The following is a 20,789-nucleotide window of genomic DNA, read 5'->3' as shown; positions in this document are numbered from 1 at the left end:
ATATATATATATATATATATATATATATATATTTGTAATAATAAAATTTCATAATTGAGAATACACTTAAAATTCTAACTGTATGTTCTTTTCATTTTTAATGGCAACGTTCTCTTATTTGAAAGTACGTGGAATTAAATCCACAGCCCCGTAGTCAAGTTGTTTTTCCCGCCTTTTCTACACGTACAGTTATAGAATGTTCTGGAAGTATTTAAAGCGAACTGGATTGGCTGACGAAGCTGTCATTTCTGACGATTGGCTGACGAAGACGTCATTTCTTGGAAGCTCCGCCTTTCCAGAGGCTATAAAAGGACTCGCAAAAGGAATATCGGGGCTTTTTCTTAAATGTCACGATGCAGTAAACTTCATACAAAAAGTTATTAGTAATTCTTTTTATTTACTCCGGATATCTGATTTTTGTAACTGCTATTTCTCCTGAATAATAATAAATGGATCCTGTTTTTTAAACTTATCGTCTAAATATTTAAGCTACGACTAAAGCTGATACATCACATATATATATATATATATTAACAAGCAAGGTAGTTAGTACAATACTGTAAGACCAATTTGGTCTAAGTAATTTTTTTGCGCAATATGCTGCAAAATTAAGGGTATTAGAAATTGTAGAAAGCTCGCCAAAAGGTTACCAGGCATCACTGAAAAAATTCAAATAAAATTGTTAGACATAACAGATATGTTTATATAATAGCTTCTTAATTAGGTTTTAAAGCAGAGTAAATTAGGTTGCATAAATTTATTTTATTTTAGTAGCATCTTGCAATAATTTTGTCCTTTAAGTGATGCATATTTTACTCGTAAAAGAATACTGCGCTTAAAAATTATTAACTTTTATGCCATAAACTTATTATCATCAGTTACAGATTATTACTGCATTTGTAGGTTATAAATTGATACAACTGATATTCCGAATTTCCGAATTACAGATATATATAATAAAAAATATTCTTTAAATCCACATGAAAGAAAAAAAAAAAAAAAAAAAAAAAAAAAAAAAAAAACACTACAGCAATCAGATACGACCGGGTGGTTATGTTTTCTTTGTTGTAATTCCTGCAAAACATTGGATATACTGATAGTCATATTATAACCTACAGAGTAGTAGGAACTCGATCTTGGCAATCGCGTATAGCTCCGTTGAGAGTGATGAATAATCAAGAACAGCTTTACCGAGTGGAATTAAAGATGTTAGTTTATATGTCCAGTGTTTGGTGAGAGAAAGGATCTCGAGTCCCCAGATTTTTATCAGGGCTCGCAGATAATATGCAGAATAAAGACCGTCACATAATAGCCAGATGGGATGTACTGCAATAGCTGCCTTATATGACCAGGAATTAAAAAACTATAAGTTAGCAACACTGGGGGTTAAATCTCCTTTCAGCAGGAGATCGAACACACAGTATTTGCAAGGCTACAGAAAGTGGATGCTCACACGGTCAAACCCTGACTTTCCCGCAGATTGCGGCCAAATATCTTTGAAGAAGGGATAAAAGCGCTTCCAGGTGGCTGAAAAAAAAAGCGCAAGGCCAATATTTCGACTAATGACATATTTTGCAAACATGTAACCATCTTTCATTTACTTCAACGGTCTCATGCGTCCAGCTCATATTTTCATGCACTAGTGTACAGAAATTTCTACAAATCACTTTTATAAAGTGAAAGTGAATTTTCATATTCCTTGAAGTTCATTATAATCGTGAAATGTTGCTACTTTTTCCCCTAGCCCGGAATGTTGGGAAAAATGACATCATCATTTCAAAAACTATTGCGCAATATTAATTATTCTCTAAGAATTTCCACGGGTGGCTGAAAGGTACATTAATTAATAGATGAAAAATAAGATTAACCTCAAAAAACAACAAACATCTATAAAAATAAAACGCTTAGGAAAAATATGAAGATTTAAATTTATTGGAAAAGGTACAAAATAAGATGAATAAATTTGAATGAAATCTGTAAAAATCCCTCTGTTCAGTATTGACATCCTACAGAATTAATAGGAAATACTTATTAAGAAAACTGCTTCCATAATAGGCGAATATTACCTATTTGAGAATCTGCGATAAGGGTGGTGTTTCTGTCACATAAAGGAGAATATGGAAGTCCAAGTGCTTTCTCTTTATCTCCCTAAAATATTTAATAAAAAAGAATGAATAAGACATGAAATATTTTATTTCATCAACTGATAATATCAGGCATTCTGAGAAGTCAAATTAAGTACGAAGGTTGCTATTTATATTTATTGCCTTGGCAACAGTTAGTGTTACTAGGCTACCGCAGACGATTGCATTCGAAATTTTGTTTTCTCAAACCATAACTTCTTCAGAACGTTTTGCCATTTTAGCGTGATTTGCGTTGTTTAGAGTAAATTGAAAAATTCATCTTTGGCAGAAAATGGAATTGGCTCGTGAACATTTTCGTGCTATTAATTTTCATAACTTTCGACGTGGATTATCAAGACAAGAGTGCTTACAGCGATAAAGCACCATCCTACAGCACTATAAAAAACTGGTATAACGAATTCAATCGCGGTTGATGTTTGCTATAGGACAAATTCCATGAAGTATTATTTCAACATTTCCAAATCCGTTGTTGTGCCAGAAAATATCGATGCTGTGCGTGAACTGATAAAATAAGATCGTCATGTGACATACCGTGAGAATGAGGAATTTTGGGCACTAGTATGACAAGCATCAATAAGATATGACATGAAAAAAACATTTGGCTGTAAAAAATATTTGTTCGCTCTGGATCTCGCTCAAAAGAAGGCTCGTGTCGATTGCTGCAAGGAAATGTTGAAATAATACGTTCAAGGTGCATCAGAAGCTGTGTATAACATCTAAATAAGTGATCTAGGCATATGAGTTCGAAACAAAAGAGCAGTCCACTGTACGAGTCTTCCAAGACGAGCCAAATCCAACAAAAGTTGTTCGCGGAAGAAGCACATTGAAGCAAATGGTTGTCTGTTTCTTCTGCATTATTGGTCATGTGGCGACAGTGATGTTAGAGCAATGCAGGACGGTCTATTCCGAATGGTACACGACCATTTGTTTGCCAGAGTCATGGGAAAAATTCAAAGAAAGCAGAAGAGGTGAATCATTCTTCATCATCTCAATGCGAGCTTTCCCGCATCGGCTCAGAAAAAGAATTTTTGACGGGCCAAAACATCGAATTGATGGGTTGTCCGCCTTACAGCCTTGATTTGGCATCCAATGACACCCGAAGAAGCTGTTGATGCAATAAAAACGCATGTTTTTAAGTTACCTCACTCGAAGTGGAAAAAGTGCTTCGAAAATTCTTTTAAACGCACTCAAAAGTGTATTGATATTCATGGAGAATATTTTGAAAAACAATAAAGCCAGTTTTGATCATAAACATTTGTTTTTTCATTATTAGGGCAAAAATATAAATAGCAACCCTCGTATTAAAAATTGCTGCACTAATGTACTGCATTATTTTATATTATTTAGTACTCTTTCCGGCATTACTTGCTGATGACCTCGAGTGCGATATTCTAGCGTAAACAAAGCAACTTGAAACCATTTATTTTCATGAACGAAATCCTTATACTGGATGATTAACTTCTTATGTTATGCATTTATTTTAGAACTTTCAAAATCAAAAAAAGGTCATTAACATTTTTGCATTTAAGGAAAACATTTACTTGACATTACAAAGGTTCATTGGAAAATAATCGTGTTCTTGTTTTAAATTTATAAGTGAATACATATACATTAGTAATATCAATAATACAGTGAAAGAATGTTCATTTATGAATCTGTCTTCAATGACGTTTTTGAATTAATTTTGAGATGAGTAAAACTATGAAATCTGGTCTTTGACTGGAAGTTGAACCCATAACTTCTTCGTCCATGCCTAAACCCTCTACCGAACAAAATATTCAGATCCTTATAATAATTAAATGAATGTTCATCTAGCGAGCTCACCCTCAAACTTAGTCCTGTTTGCTGTGAGATGTGTCTCATCCATCAGTGGCGGCAATGTGGGATGTCAGCTAAACTTTAAGTGTTCATCGTTAAGTCAAGGATAATTATAAAACCTGGGCTTATATAAGAATAGAGTAGAGAACATTCTTCTAATGGACTAACGTTATTACTGTACAAAGGGAAACTATAGCTAATTTCTAATACCTACTTGAATCTTCGTGAAGCGATTTATTCTAAAAAATTATATTTATAGCTAAAATTGGCAAAACAATATTTTAAAGGAACCTTTAAAGCATTTTTAAAGGCTTTTGAGATGATCAATTTTTCCATTAATCTTTAAAAAAGATGTTGAATACAAATATGCTTGCGATGATTCATAAAATAGGAAAAAGGAGAAAAGTATTCATTATAAGTTCTTTTTTTGGTTATTTATCTCAGCACTAAGAGAAAATATACAATTATTGTGTTAATTTAAACACTGAAAACATAATTTAGAAATTTAATGTACTTTATCTGTAAAATGATTTTTTTTTATCTCACCTGCAGGAAAAATTCCTCCATAAGCAACATAGTCCATTTATGGTGCAAATTCCAGGCTTTGCTTGGATGGCTGATATCACAACAGTGCAAAACTAAGGATAGAGCCTTAGACTTATCAATGCTGTAAAAAAGAAAAATCTCAATATGTGAAAAACATTTTGGCAGAACTTTTGACATTCAGAATGTATGTGAAAGAGCAGGGACAATGTCGAAAGACTTATTCAATTGAACTCGGATTATTCGAAGAAAACATGGATAGATGCTATCTCTAATAATTGAAAATAAAAAAAAAATGAAATTTTGAAGCCATTTTGGATAAAAAATTACATATGTATAAAAACTGGCAAACTTGCATGAGATAATAGCATTTTTAAATCTCTTTTCACAGTTTAGTGAGTTTGTGACAGTTATTTCTAATTTTACCTACAAATAAGCTTAATTAAACCACTGTTCTGTTTTACCTTTGATTCATGTCATATATCAAGGGCAGCCGAGCTTCAAGAAGATAGGAGCCGCGTGGTAAATTTTACGAACGTTCGGATAGCGGCAAGTGCAGATTTAAATTATTTCGAAAGTAATAAAACAAGTTTCGAATATAAAGAAGTTTTTGAATTAAATAAATGAGAATTTCGTATTTTATGAGTGATTAACATGGTTACGTGTAAATATGAATAAATAAATCTTACATCTCCCGCTTTTTGTTTAGAACACAAAGTTCCAAGAAAATATAAATTTGTAAATATTTGATTGAGCAACTGAGCGATCTTTCTTCAGGTAGAAAAACCAAACATTTTCCTCTGATTTCCCTTATAATTGTTGTTATATGGGTCTAACAGAAGTAAACAGAATTCAGAAGAATATGCATTGGTCTACAATTACTTAAAAAGTTTTTATTTGAGTGATTTATAAATCATTAATTAAAAAAAATTGAGTGTTTTTTTCCTTTTTTAACACATGAGTATTCTTTTAGAAGGGATAAATTAAGCAATACAGGTCAACGCGCACTGCAAAGAAACTGTTATTCCAAGAAGAAAAAATATTTTAAAATAAGTTTTTAACTTTTTTGGGCTTTTGCATAAAAATTAATTTTGTTCCTCCACACAATTAACATTAAGGCCAATACACTGCGATCAAGTCTAACTCTAAGTAATTTAATTAATTCATTAGATTATGAAAAAGATACTAGGTTACTAGAAACTGATTATAAGTCACATTTTGCTTTACCCAAATCACGGACTTTCGAATTTTCAATCTCCGAAATCTTCAGAAATATTTTAAATTCCAAGCACCGAATCATACAGCTTTTTCACCATTTGAATCCTATGAAATTGTTAAACACTGTAACCTAAAACCTTGGAAAGACTAGTTATATTGATTCCCAGTGTAGAAGAATTTACCAAAAAATAAACATGATTGCAATATTAGTGGTATCTGAATCAGTACCCTTGAGTGCTACACTATTTTAGTGTGGCATCCAGCGAAATCTGCTAGAAAATTTAATTAGTGCACTGCGCATAATTGAAATTTAAGTAATTAGTGCACTGTGCATAATTGAAATTAAGTAATTAGTGCACTGGGCATAATTGAAATTTCTTGAAACTACGTCTCCAGTCATCCCGATAAATCTAGACGTAGATAGTCTATTGCTAATAAATCAATAGTTCATGCCGGGATATATAAACGCTTCGTGGAGCACATATTCCAACTCTTCAGCCATGGGTCTCTTGAGATTTGAGCTGTTCTTCAAATACCAGGTAAATTAAAAGCAATAATACAAAAAGAAAACGACGACTACTATAATAAATTTATCTGTATATAGAAGATGAACTTTTAACTCTCCCAACTGAGTACGAGAGGGATCGGTCATCTCACCAACCATAAAATCCTCGGATTTAAAATTCTTCCTCAAAATCAAAGATCCCTGCATGGATAGCAATTATTTTTCCTTGAAAGATAGTTCCTCTGTAGTTACTCAAGCCATTCAGGGACTGAATAAAAGTAGTGCCAACGAACAGCAACAGAAATAGAACTACAACATGCAATGAAAAGCTAATCTTCTAAGATATTGGATCCTAACTGTTGTGAAGAATAGGATTACACAGAAGAAATGTAAGCAGAAACTGCCTGATGCAAAATTTATCTGAGAGATAAATATTAGAGAACTTTACCTTTTGGATTAACTTCGTATCTGTATATTTTGTACTATTCTGATGGACATTGTCTAAAAGTAACAAAACAGCAAGAGCATTTGCCAGAAATTGCAATTTTATTCCTTACTCTGACGAAGCAAGCGTTGACCCGTTAAGTTTGTGAATTTTCGTTTCAGATGTAAGTCACTACGAGTGCTAAAATAAAATTTGTTGAGATTTCATATTCGTTGTGTAACCTGATTGTAGTCAGTTCACCTACAGTCAGAAAAAACGCTTAGTAAAATATCGTTAAGTCACATAACTTTAAGAGTGGTTTAATAATATAAAAACAACTTATAAGGTTTCAACTTTTAATTTACAGCTAAGTGTGTGGAACCTTGAGAACCGGTAAACGAGTAATCGCTTTAGCTTAAGAAACAGAAACGTAAACTCAAGAAGGGTTAATTACCCTTTATTGCTCAAAAAAAGGTTTTACGGATGGTTCTTTTTCAGGACGTACAGAAAAGCGTCCACTTGAACTCAAGAATACTAAGAAATAAAACTTAACTAATGCTGAACTAAAAAAAATATGACTGAAGCTATCAAAATTCTGCAGCAGTTGACCCCTAAATGTTAACTAAACGGCGAAGTTATAAAGGGCCTGAAATACGGCTGAGCGTAGTAATAGGCGAACGCGTGCTAGTCAGAATCCGTGGCTCTCTAACGTGGTCAGTGGAACTTTGACGTAAGTACTGCTCTTCCTTCATTTTCATTTAACCGCGATTCTAAAAACACACTCTAGCCGGAAATTTGTAAGCTGAAATTAGAAGAGATAGAAAAGAACAGAGAACGATACTGAGGATGCCCCAAAAGCGACGCCCAATATTATAATCGTCAAAAGGGATAGATTGATACAAAATTTATGTATTCTCTCGGATTCGAGCCTGAGGCTTACGCTATGGCAGCCATTTCCATTAACCACAATATCGAACAGAGTGGTTTTTGGTTTTTGTAAGATAGCAGAAATTTAGCCTACTCTGTATCATGTCCTTAATATAAAAACAAACGAGATTACTTAAATGTGTAGGAATTAGCAATTTTATTAAAGACGTTTGAGAACCTATATTAATGTATCTGATTCAATGACCTTTTAGTTTCAATGAGGCAAACAAATAAATTATGTTGACTTGCTGATTAAAACAAAGCCCATATCTTTTTCAGGAGAATGCCTTCATAGAGGATTTTCTATGAGAAACTGGTTAGCTTAGTTACATGTACTGAGAAGTATGAAAATATTGCGCAACCAGTTCGTTCAGATGCTGGGTATGAACCCAGAGTTCTCAGTAAATTACCACAGTAATCACCAGCCGTGGCTGGAGCATAAGGCAAGAAAATATTTTGTAGGTACCAGTATATAACTTCAGACACAATTTTAAAATAACAGAAATTGATGAATAAAAAATCATTTCTGAAATATATGAGAAATTTTACGGACTTTCCCTTCTTGAGTCTACAATATCAGGCAGTCCATCTATAATTAAGTCTAATTTCCTCAATTCCTTTCACTTCGAATCCTTTTAGTGCTAGAAAAAAAGGGCTCATCTACGGCCAAGTGGTTAACAGAACAAGAACTTGTATTCCGGCTGCTATACAGGCTAGCTGAGTACAACTTTCGGTACTTTTCACACACTGCTTTCCCTTAAAAAATTAGAGGCTTTTCCTGAGGCAGATAATCTTAGAATGTTGTTCCATAAATAAACAATTTAACCAAACCTAAACAGGAAGAAAAAAATTCTCCTTTTTGAATTCAAACTCAATAGCGCTGGGGGGTGGCGGCAAATAAGGATTAAATGGATTATTTCATTGTTTCATTATCGGTTATTTCTGTCAGCTTGATCTGTCTGTAAAACGGTCTTACGGTAAAAGGAGTGCTGTTATATTCACACTAAATCGTCAAGTAAGGTTCTTCGTCACTTTGTGATATCACCACAAATATTGAGAAAGTATTAACTAGTTTCACTTTCAAATGATCATTAATTATAATTTTAATATTTTATGTTTATACTTTTTTAATTTTTTCAAAATTGTGATATTAAATTGATAGATTAAAACGAATGAAAAAATGGCTTGAATATATAAATAAACGTTTTTGTGAAAAACTTAAAGTTTCATTTGACAAAACAGCTGCAACTCAACTTTTTATGCTTTAGAAATGTTTAGCTTAGACTGAGAAATAAATCTTCACGATCCTTCCGTGGATTAACCGAACTTGAAAATTTCGGCTGTTTCTGTTTGTTTACAGCAGCAAAGGGTAATGCGATTAAGATGTAATTTTTGGTCTTCAGTGCATATTTTTGCATAGTTTCCTTACACTAGGTATCGTTTGCGTTTAAAAAAAATATTTGTTCGAAAAAGGTGTAAAGTTTAGTAATTCTATTGAAGGAAGAAAATTTAATTTGGAACTGCTGTTGGACTTTTGAACTCGACAGATGTTTCATATTACTGTTTAATGTAGAAGCTGAAGTAGTATTTCAATTCTGAAATTTTTATTTCCTTCCCGGAAATTCTACGGAACTTTTCTAGGAAATTATACTGTCTCCGCGAAATAAAGGAAATTGTTATATTAATTTTGAAAATCGATTGTGTTTGCATATATAGCATATTCAAAAATTGACCATTTATATCAAAAAAAGAGAGACTAGAGCCATTTGTTTCCCTACAACAAAACAAAATAATTTGTAGAGGAAGGATCTAGAAATTTGTGCATTTTACATACAAGGTATTCGAAAAAAGTGGCGGCAGGTTTTATTTCCAGAAATACTGATCAGATATGCATTTTCCAATTACAAAACTTTCTAAAACAAATTAGAGAATTTTATGAAAACTGTTTCACCGCAAGATGTGGAAAGGGTTTTTCTCTTTTGTAAAATTAAATTGAAGTTTCTCACGTAGAGTAAATGTCCTATTAATAAAACGTCCATTACGCTTTCATGAGTCAAATTAAAGAAATTCTATTGTTTAAAGAGAAAACTTCTCGGAGCCATTTGTAATTAATAATTTCATATGATCAACTGCAGAATTAATAATGAATGCTGTTTTATCCTGCAAGGAACTATTAATCGTGGAACAACCACTTTTTATTTTGCAGTTTCTTTCTACATCTATGCGGAAATTTTTGCAAGATTTTTCCTTGAAAAATATTTTTACAATGAAGTTATTTTTGGTTTTATGAATCAATGAATTCGTTCTCAAATATCTTCATGTATTTAACTTATCTGTAAAACTCTTTTCTTGTATTTAACAAACATAATGAACACTATTTTGTGAATTGGGCTTTTGGATACACGGGGCCTATGTGGGAGCTAAATTTTCAGTTTACAATATTTCCACTTTACATTCAGTTCTGACACAGTTTTCACAAAAGTTTCTTTTTTATATTAAAAAACTTTTCTTTGGAAGTACATGTTTATTATCAATATTTAACAAAATGTAAATTTCTGACCATTCAGTAAGCAGCACTCAATAAAGTACTAGTATTCGGAGAGAGGGAAAAAATTGTCTAATTTTGACTACCTTTACGTAGTTAATCTTCGAAGTTGCTTCAACAACGAACTCTATTTACATACAAAATAACCTTTTGCTTATAAAATTTATTTCTGTTTCTCTCCAACATAAGTAATGTAGCTATTCGTTTCCTGAAGACTATACTGTTATAACTTTCACATATGTGAGTTATCTTCATCGTGTGTATTTTCCATGCTGTGCGTCATCGATGATATGAATTCTATGTGGTGATGAAAAGCGGTTTATCTTGTTTTATTCTGTCGAAACGTATGATAAATAAAGTGAAAAAAACATTTTACCCCTTTGGGGATAAAGAAATATATTTTATAATACACTTAAACACAAAACTAGAAATGGGAAGAAATTTTTGTTTACCTGATAATTAAGATTCAAGTAATAAAAAAATTCCTAAGTTTCTTTTAAAAAATGCAATAAAATAATGCGACAAATTTATATAAGAATTAACATTCTTACGAGAAGTCTGAATGACTGATCAGTGACTTGACGGACTTAATCTGTTGAAAGTGGGAAGACATGTCTGTAGCTAGAACCATATCTATGACCAGGGTACGAAACTCCCTGAAATATAAGGGAATAGGAAAACCATATATTATCAAGTAAAAGTAGATTTAAACTGAATATTTTAAGTTATGAGAAATATGTATTACCTGTACTCTTCTTTACTCAAGTGAAATAGTATATTGGAGTCATCTTCTCGCATAAGGCGAAATGCTGTACTTACATGATGATTTTCAAGAACTGCTCTATCGTTGTATAGGAGAGCCGTCTCAGACCTAAAAGAAGAGAAGAGAATCTTCGAGTGTAAGCACTTTCGGCGACATGTTTCACAGATTTGTTTAAGGCATATTCAAGTGTGCATAATACTTTACATGCTTCTTAAATAACATTACTAAACTCATACTAAAGCATGTACGAGTATAAGATATTTATTTTTTGCAAGCAAAATTTCCAAATATTATGAGACTGTTAATTACAGTTCCGTTTCTGTCAGCTTAACTAAAATATTTTATTCAAAAATAATATTTTAATAATCAGAAACGCTTCTAATAATACTGTTTCCAATTAATTTAGACTTGTTTTAATGCAACTACATAGCTTTTACAAAACATGCATTGTAAGAGCAGAAAATAACTGAATTTTTTATTAACCTGATGAAAATATATTGAGATACGGAGCTAAAGAGTAGGAGAAAGAAAGCTTAAAGTATAAACACTAAGTGACCCTATTAGTTATTTCTAGCATTAATTTAAAATATCATTAAAAACAGTTACATTTTACTAAAATAAATAATGAAAGCAACTTAGAAATTGATTGAAATGGATTAGAACTACAGAACTGAAATGGGATGGATTAAACGATAAAAGTGACAGACCTTCATATACTTTAAATCAGAAAAAAAATTATACTCCAAATTATTTTGAAAATTCAAATCGAAATTTAAATTAATAAAAAATTTGAAATTCAAGTTGATAAAGGACGACTTTTGAACTCGAAAAAGTGAGCTCCAATTGAAACTTAAGCTCTGTAATTTGAAAGTGAAGTAAAAAGCACATGTAGTCCTTTTATTCAATATAATTCATAAAGCGATTAAGCAATGCAATTGAATGCAATGAACTTTACTTGTTAGATTTTTAATACTTATGATGTGAAACTATAGTACCACTCGTAAAGCTGCGTAGTTACACAAAAATTTGAAAAATGCAAAGCGTGATTTGAGCTGAATTAAAAAGTGTAATTTTAAGTTATTTCTCTAATTAGAATATTTAAATTTCTAGAGGTCTAAGATATCCTTAAAAATATTAGAATAATTTATTTGACTTCTGTAATTTCATATAAATTTAACAGCGTTGAAATTCTTATCACTGAATGATCAATAGTAATAACAACAAGCCCTATTTACTAAACTAAAACCAATAGCAGTTTGTGAGGATTTATTTATTTATTTTGACTAATAGTTAATTTTGAGTTAAAGTAACTTTCCTTTCGCTCTCCTTTTAACCCATGCTTTTCATACCTAAATGTAAACTAGATAGCGCGCGTTTATTTAGATTAAGGGAGAATGAAGTTCTATTTAAACGAAGGTTTCGCAAGTTGATTTTACAGCGTGTTTTGCCTACTTGAGACTACGTTGTTACCGTGATTAAATAGAGATTTGATCCTGCGGCGTTGAGTGCGTCTAGCCATTAGGCTTGCCTCACCGACTTCTATGATATGCATTTTCCTTTAGCATTTCCTTTAGCTTTCCTGTGCGTTTACTTTATCCTGTGAGCCGTTAGGCTAGTTTAAATTACATTTTATTTCAAGTTCAACATTGCTTGTTTAAGTTAAGCCTGATTAACTTAAACAAGTTAATCAGAAACTTGTAAACTCCACATAAGTTTGTAAACCCCACATAAGTTTACATAAGCCTGTTGGCTTATGTAAACTTATGTGGGGGTCAACTGTTAACTCTTTGTGATTGAATAAAAGGGCTATTCACACCCTTCCTCTGACTTTGCATGCCTACCTTTAAAGAACCGAGGAAAATTCCTTTACATTCTTTCTAGAGCTTGTGAATTTATGCTACCACAGTATATAAGACTCCATAAGTTTATTTAAAATTATTTAAAATAATCGAAATTGAGAACCGGAGGACGAATTTATTGTTCTAAACGATGCAAGTGGCTGACAGGTTAGTATTTAGTACTCGTCGTTTTACATCCAAAATAATATTTTATGCTCTCATGAAAGCAATAATTTTTCAGTACGCTTTTTAGCCGTTCTAAAAATAGGGCACAGAAACTTTTATAGTCTTATTTGTAACGCAGCGACTCTATTAAGGAGTGAAAAGCAACGTGTAAAGCACGTAGCTACTCTGCTGCATTGAAGTACCTGAAGCGAAAAAAACCTTGATGCATCTCGAAAGTTACTATAATAAAAAATTTCTTTCATGAAAGAAAATAATGACTCTCTTTGGTCTAAAAGATCACTTCCATATTTCAAAATAACAACAGTGAAGAAAATCATTGCCCTATAAAATGGATGAAAACCTCAAAGGAGTTTGTAGAGCCGACAATAAACACCAAAATGGACTGTAAAATATTTTTTGATGAGATGGTTGAGCTAGTTATGGTGAAAAGAAGACAATTTTTTACAGCTGAAGATAGCGGCATCGTCTGCAAAAGTAGATCCAATTAATTCTTTTGGTATGGAAAGTGAAGTACATAAGCAGTTTCTATTGGAGTGTTAAGAAATGTAACAAGCGGCTTCTCTTTTATCCTTGGAGGGTTCGACAGATATAAGTTGTCCTATTTATTAAAATTCCTACTTTTTGCTACGTAAGGGTTACTCTTCTGAAACTCTTAAATAGCCTTTGAATTCAGTTTTGAAGATGTGCTTGTTAGATTTCCTTCCTTTAATGCTTTTACGTTGTGACCTATGAACGCGCATTATTGTATTTAAGCCGAAGGAATGGAATTATTTGAGGCATACATGTGTTCACTGTCAGACAAGAGAATGTATTGTGATGGTAGAGCTTAGAAAAGTACCAAATTAGGGACTGTTAGAAAATTATGCTTTGTTCTGAAAATATTAGACTGAAAATTAAAAATTTGCCTCATTAAAGATATTTTAAATTAAAATTGACATCCTCTTCCTAAAAGATCTTAACACAAATGTCTAATTAATCAATTAATAGATCTAGATTCCATTGAGAGAAGAACATTTGCCACCACTGTATTTTCTTATATATAGATGATAAAATAGGTCATATAAATGATAATATTAGACAAAATATTATTAGCCCAAAGAGGCAATTTGCCCAGAAGGGCTATTAATTTAATTTTGGTATTTTGCATTGGTTCACTATAAACGGCGTTTTCCCTTTTCAAATTGTTGCACCAAATATTAGAGCCCTGCATTACATTTAAAGAAATTAATTAACGAAGAATCTGCGAATGTATGTATATTTCTAGCACCGTGAAAAAACAACGGTGCCTAGCGATATCAAATTTTGAATAACGTAGTTCTTCACTCGAATATAGGCAACAAATTTGGAATTTGTTTTATTACGTGTTTCATATTTTGTAAAAAATTAACGAATTTCTGATTTAAAAACATAATGATTTCAAAATGAGCAATGGCAACATTATACGAAAAAATATTTTTAGCTCCAGCGCGGGAGACTGTGCATCGGAAATTCTAAAGATATGTTCTTTCAAATTATTTTGTGATATTGCTACTGAATTGAATTTTATGGTTTAAGTACGAACAACGTGATATTTAATAAATAAAGGTAACACACAAAACGTCCCCTTGGCCGTAATATAAAATCTGACAGCTTTCAGATTTTTTTAATGTTTTAAAAGAATATATTGAAAGGTGGTCAAGGTTACGCAATAACAACTTCTAGAAGTATTGTAAAAAATAATAGAAGATTTTCCTAAAGGATTGATGAAATTGAAATTATCGCTGAATTAGAATTAGATAAAGCTAAAGAATATTTATTTTATTTCAATATACTCTTCAAGTTTTACAATAAAAACGCCTTAAATAGGATTTTACATTAATGTGATAATTTTGAGAAAAGGCCCTAGACCGAAAAGTAGCTAAAACATTGCATTCTAATTTTATCATATTCCACTGAGGGGGAAGAAGAAAAGCTATTATATATTAATAGAGGAAGATGCTATTTCTTGATATTCAAGGTATGGTGCCCTATTCATTTAATGCTGTGATTATTGCAGTTACGTGGAAAATGTTCCAGATTTTCAAAATCCTAAGGAAAGATTAAAAAGTAAATCTGTGCTTTAAATCTGATAACAGGAAAAAATGTTACTGCAAACAGAAAATGAAAAATCCCAGCTATTTCTATGAAGCATCCTCGTGCTAGAGCTACAAAGCATCTTCACCGAAGAGTGCTCAGATGAATAAGTGTTCAATGGTTAAATACTACGGAGAAGAAAGAAAAAAAGGCCCGGCCCCCAAAATAAAATTCTTATACCATCTTCTCTATTTAGATTCAGGGATGATATAATATTACTATAAAGTTGTTCAGGCTGATACGATGGATCATTTTGTTCAGATGTGCATAAAAGTAGACAGCTGGAAAAAGTCGTGGGAAGTACATCAGAACAACTGCTGAAATTTTGAAAACTCTTTCGGTAAAATTTTATCCTGAAGCTATTAAACTGGTGGAATCTCAATCGGTTAAATGTTGTTTTCTTCCATTCGTTAGCCAGTTAAAATCTGAAACTCATCACGCAACTTTCTTTTGATTTGAAATGGGAGGTCTTTCAAACCATTGCTATGTTTTCTCCAGTTTTTTAGCTTTCATGGTTTTCGCCGCTATGTTTATTATCTCCAAACCTCCGATCAGATCTTTTATTAGACTGTTCGCTTGAACATTCTTTAATGTTATTTTAGCACAAGATGTTTTAATTTATCTTAGAAAATTAACTAGTTGCGAAATTTTATCTGAAGACAAAATAGCTGTTTTAAAATTTTAATGACATTAAAAAAATAAAAAATAAAAATAGATAAATTAAAAAAAAGAAATACTACGATTTCATGAATAAAACGTCTTTGGCATTTGCGTGAAAAGAATAACAAGGCAAAATAAATTAGCAATTAGACCTGAACTTAAGTTAAAATATTAGACGAAGCTGCTGTATATCTATTTCGCTGACGTAACAGACAGCAGATCTGCTGTGGGCCTGTTCGAATAAACCAGATGCTGATGTATTTTCTCCCTCGTTCCAACATGCCTTCGTGGTGTAACAGTAGCACACCCGGTGCGTATTCGAGGAGCCAGGTTCGAGTCCCGACGAGGACATTCTCGTTTTTCATGTACTCCTGCTTCAAAAAATTCTCTTGGCTCTACAATGGCCTCCGAAAGGTGGCGATACTTCGCCACCACCAGGATTTGGCGATTGGGTCCCTTAATCCCCAGTCGCCCGTTAAAAGGTGGAGTACATAGGATATTCATATTCAGTCTTTAAACGTTTTGGCAAAACATTGATAGAATTGGAATAAATGTGAAATATTGTAATGGAAGACTCCAAAAAAGTACTTACTTTAATCATCACACTCAATCGTTTTACTTTTTTCAAAATAATAAAGACAAAAACAACAACTATATATTATGGAATCTTACCTGGACATGACATGAAAGTTGTTCGTGGTCCCGGTGTGTTCAAAGTCATGAATAATGGCGGCTATGAGAGCGGCAAATATTTCCAAGTCCGTCAACCAGTTCTGGAAGTGTAGAATAGAGTAGTATAAAAATAAGTGACTATAATACTGTTCAACATTCAGAGCTAGTGAGAATTCCATTATTATATACATAATATTTCACACATAATATTTTATTTGTGCGGGCATGAGAGATGCTTTATTTACCTTAAATTTAATAATAAATTTAATAACCTCGCTACAGAATGCTCATTAAAACAAACGACGATCCTTGAAAAGAAATAGGGCGCAAATGGAAAGTGAAAACATGTATTTTTCTCAATATGTTTATCACAGAAACTCTGGATTTTTCCATGGGACGCTTTGAATATCACTCACGACAAGTGGCGATCTTGTTGTTGAATACAACACTTCAGTCATGATGGCAAGGACGTCACTGCGTGTTGAAGTATCGCCTTAGGAACTCGCTGCATATACTCCCGAATTCGGTATTTTAACTCAGTGTACAAACCACGTGCTTCACACACTTTGTCTTTGAGGAATCGTGAAGGAACTAGTCACGTATCCGGTTACAAGACATGTCAATTGATGCATCTTTAGTAAGATAGAGTAAATAGAACTTTTTTATATTTAGGCCCTAGACACAACCTCCGAAGAATTACGACAGAGATTCTAACTGGGAAAAGCGATTGTTCCATCTAACTTACACTACCGCTGCTGTGATCGGGACTTGTGGCACTACGAAGAAACCGTGTATTGTACAGCATTCACAATAACTATATTCTCTGCCTTATTTTCACAAAATATAGCAGAATAATGTTAAATTCCTCATTACAGAAATTCCATAACGTACTATCTGGTAGTTTTGTTTAATTCTGCGGCCGCAGTACACTATTGCACGGAGAGACGCTCCATCTCAACTCAGCCTCAGTCTTTACTTACCATAATTACATCCGCTACAATGCCATGCAGACAGAATTACACCTATTCGCGTTTGAAATATTCCGTTTTCCCCCGCAAAAGCGTCCAGGTAAGCACCTGACATACGGTTTCATTTAAAATTATATTTACGAGAGATCTCTTTTAAAATTCTGTTTTCTACTGACTGTTTAATATTATATAATAATGTTAATATTTAATATTATATAATTAATAATGTTAATATTTAATATTATATAATTAATAATGTTAATATTTAATATTATATAAATAATAATTAGCATACAATGTATAATTTATCAGCGCTAATCATTTCATTTTAAAAGCAGAAATTAATGGTACTGAAGTAACACTTTTTTGTATAGTAACAGTCTTTAAAAAGACTTAAGCCTTAATAAATTACAAACTCAAACATATATGAAACTCTTGTGCAGTACTGATTAAAATGTATAACAGTTTCAATGAAACATATTTAAAATAACTAGCATTTTTCATTTAATCTAAAATTAAACACATTTACTAATCTCAGTATAAAAACTTTTAAATCATACCAAGAATTGAAGCTAACACAGTTTATTGTATTTTGCAGCATAGTTTCTCTACTAGGCTTTTCAGGGGCCAAGGCTCATATGTATGTTACACATGGGGAAAGAATGAAAACACTAACATTTAATTAACATACTGAAAACAAAATCCGCATCCAACAACCGGATATTTGGTGGTCTTATTTATTCGGCCACTGGTGGATCTCAAATGCTGTTTATATCTTCCTTGAAGTCACAAATAACACAGACCAGATCAGAGAGACTTATCCTTTCTCTCACAAGACAAAAGACTCATAACTTCGAAGAAGTTTATTTATAGATAATTTTTTTTCTCTAAAATGAGCTCATCCTTTCTTTTAAAAGAAAAATACTTTTCACACTTTTTCAGTCATGCATCTGGTATATCTGAATTAAATAAGGAATGCTAAAAGTTATAAGGTATTTTTTACCTCCTTTCTGCATGCCTTCCTGGTATAATTAGAAGCATACTCGATACATATTCAAGATGTTCGAGTCCCGGCGAAGGCTTTGCACATTTTTCACGTCTCAAGCATCAAAAACCCTAATGACTCTAGAAAGTGTAATCAGTTCTGCTTTTTTATTAAATCATTTATCAGGAACTCTTCAATAACACTTTGCTTTATGTTTATTTGTTTCATTGTAGACCTAATGTTACACATTTTTACTGTATTGCTTTATTAATTTTATTGAATTAAATAAAACTAGTTAACCAGTCTAAAAGTATTAAATGTTGTGATCTCTTTTAACAGACTGAATGACTCAACAAAGCATTATTTGTCCCATTTTGAATACTGTTTTAACTACTATAAGGCATATTTTACGTTCTTTATTCGTATTTAACATAAACCTTTCAATCCGTGCATGCATCTGATTTCACAGAATGGTTTCAGTGTATTATGTACATAACTAATTAGAAATTGTCAATCATTCACAGAGCAGAAAATAAAGTAAGTAACTTTTGTATTACGTCAAAGAAAAATAGTGCAATTACTGAAGATTTTGCTGCATCACCAATAGTCAGATTCATGGAATGAGTAAAACACAGTATATAGAGATGTTTTCGATTTTCTTCAACAATGCGAGCTTATCTGATACGGTGTTTCTCTTTCCTGCGACTTCCATTATAGTATTATTGGTAAGAAGTATCCGAAGATCAAATAAAGTAGTGTATGAACCCTTTTCAGTGTTTGTCCAGTTTCATGAAAGTCGAAATATTAATCTTAATGGTAACTGACCCCAAAAAAACATCAACCACATTTAAAAATCATACTTAGTTTTTCCTCGAAACATATGTCTAATTTGTGAATTATCGAGTAATATTTCATACTAATCTAAACTTAAGTAATATTTTGAATACTGAAAGCCACATAGCAAATCTTTGATGTTTTCCCGCTCATTAAATAAGCTTATTTAACACAAGAGTCATGTCTGGCCATCAATTCTAATAGCTCTAGAAAGTTTCTAACAGCCAGAATTCTCATTACGCTTGAATAGAAGTTAAATTGCTGTTAATATTTAACAGCATTATTAATAATCAAATAAATATCGCTCGTGAAAGCGATATTAATGATATAACTGTCAGCATTTCCGGCTTTAACACTTTCAGAAACCATTAGGCTTTCAAAAATGGGCAAAAACATCAGTAAGCAACTGCACTCTGAGAATTTAAGGACAAAACTGCCAGTTGACAACACAATGTGCTAACCTTTACACAATTAAGAGTACGCGAGAAAGGAATAGTATAATTTCTGAGATCTTTTAAATCAGAAATAGAAGGATAAACTTAATCGCCATAAAATTTGCCTCTATCTTATTTTTACGACCTCAATTTGATCTATATGTTACTTGGTTCATTATTTCAAGCTCTAGAACCTCAGAGATAACTTTTTCCATTTGCACATATAATTTATGCTGTTGCAATATAGTTCAGGATTAGAGAGAAGCTTCGAGAATCCTTCTCAAGATCCGTATTCTACTTTTCACCCAGAGTTAGATTTATAGTTAGAACTGAACAAATTACAATGATAATAGTTCGAAGTATCCTCTGTTTCTAAGAGTGGAAGTTAATTATACTTCATCAACTTACAATTTTGAAGTCAAAGATAAGCACTAAAACAATATCTCGTTTCTTTGCTTACCGGAAATATAAAGTTCCCATCATAAGCTGGACCTTCCTTAACTGAAAAAGTTTAAAACTACTGCTTAGAGTTATATTTGAGTCGATTACGCACTGAGAATATGTTTTTTTTTATTCTAAGGTATTTTTCTTCTGTTTCTCAGATATAGTTGAAAAGTAGCTGGATTATTATTTTTATCACATTTGCAGAAGTTGAAACTGCTTCTCCTGTTTCACGTGTTGTCTCCGCATTTACATGAAATAGGTCCGTTTACATAAGTTTTAAAATAATTCATTTAGAAATGACATTGTCGACAAGATCCGTAGCTGTAGAGGTATATCATATTCTTAGAGCCACATAGCCGCACTGTTTCACAGATTCGTAAGGTGTTTCCCAGGTGATTTAATAATATTTCTCTCCTAAAAGAACTTTCTAAAAAAATATTGGTAAACTATTTCAAGGTATGTTAAGGCGGACCCACCTACACCAAACTGTCTGAAGAATCTTTATTTAAAAAAATCACCAAGTAGCAGCAGCGACTCAGTCTGAAGACCAGAGGCTCAAGACACGAAGATGATGCGATATGGTAACATTGTAACTGCGTTTTAACAGATATGAGTAATTACAGAGCCTAAGGGCTATCGCCCTCTACAGGTAGTTCAAAATGTTTTTGATAAGCTAAATTAGGAAACACAACAAACCATTTTCAGGCAAGAATATGTTACCGCAAATGCTAATCGAGTATACTAGGAGTACAGAGAAAATAAAAAGCAC

General features: G+C 32.3%; 1 protein-coding gene across 8 annotated transcripts in view; it reads right to left on the bottom strand.

The window, feature by feature from the left end:
* LOC118191362 (dual specificity calcium/calmodulin-dependent 3',5'-cyclic nucleotide phosphodiesterase 1-like) overlaps nt 1–20,789 on the bottom strand; it is a 264,033-nt gene that overhangs the window by 23,023 nt on the left and 220,221 nt on the right. For all 8 annotated transcript variants that reach the window (XR_015039257.1, XR_015039258.1, XR_015039259.1 and 5 more), the window contains 5 exons: nt 16,356–16,456; nt 10,870–10,995; nt 10,676–10,780; nt 4,509–4,629; nt 2,067–2,148 (listed from right to left, as the gene is read on the bottom strand). Coding sequence is in view for 5 of the 8 variants with exons in the window: in XM_085810066.1 (XP_085666192.1) it covers nt 2,067–2,148; nt 4,509–4,629; nt 10,676–10,780; nt 10,870–10,995; nt 16,356–16,456 (535 nt within the window). In the remaining 3 variants the exon portion in view is untranslated. The remainder of the gene's footprint in view (nt 1–2,066; nt 2,149–4,508; nt 4,630–10,675; nt 10,781–10,869; nt 10,996–16,355; nt 16,457–20,789) is intronic.

This window comes from Stegodyphus dumicola, chromosome X2, assembly GCF_044657685.1.
Source record: "Stegodyphus dumicola isolate Sdum_Otavi_A_Nest chromosome X2, ASM4465768v1".
NCBI classification, from domain to species: Eukaryota; Metazoa; Arthropoda; class Arachnida; order Araneae; family Eresidae; genus Stegodyphus; species Stegodyphus dumicola.
Note: the sequence above shows the minus strand (reverse complement) of the source record. Positions and strands in the feature narration are given on the sequence as shown.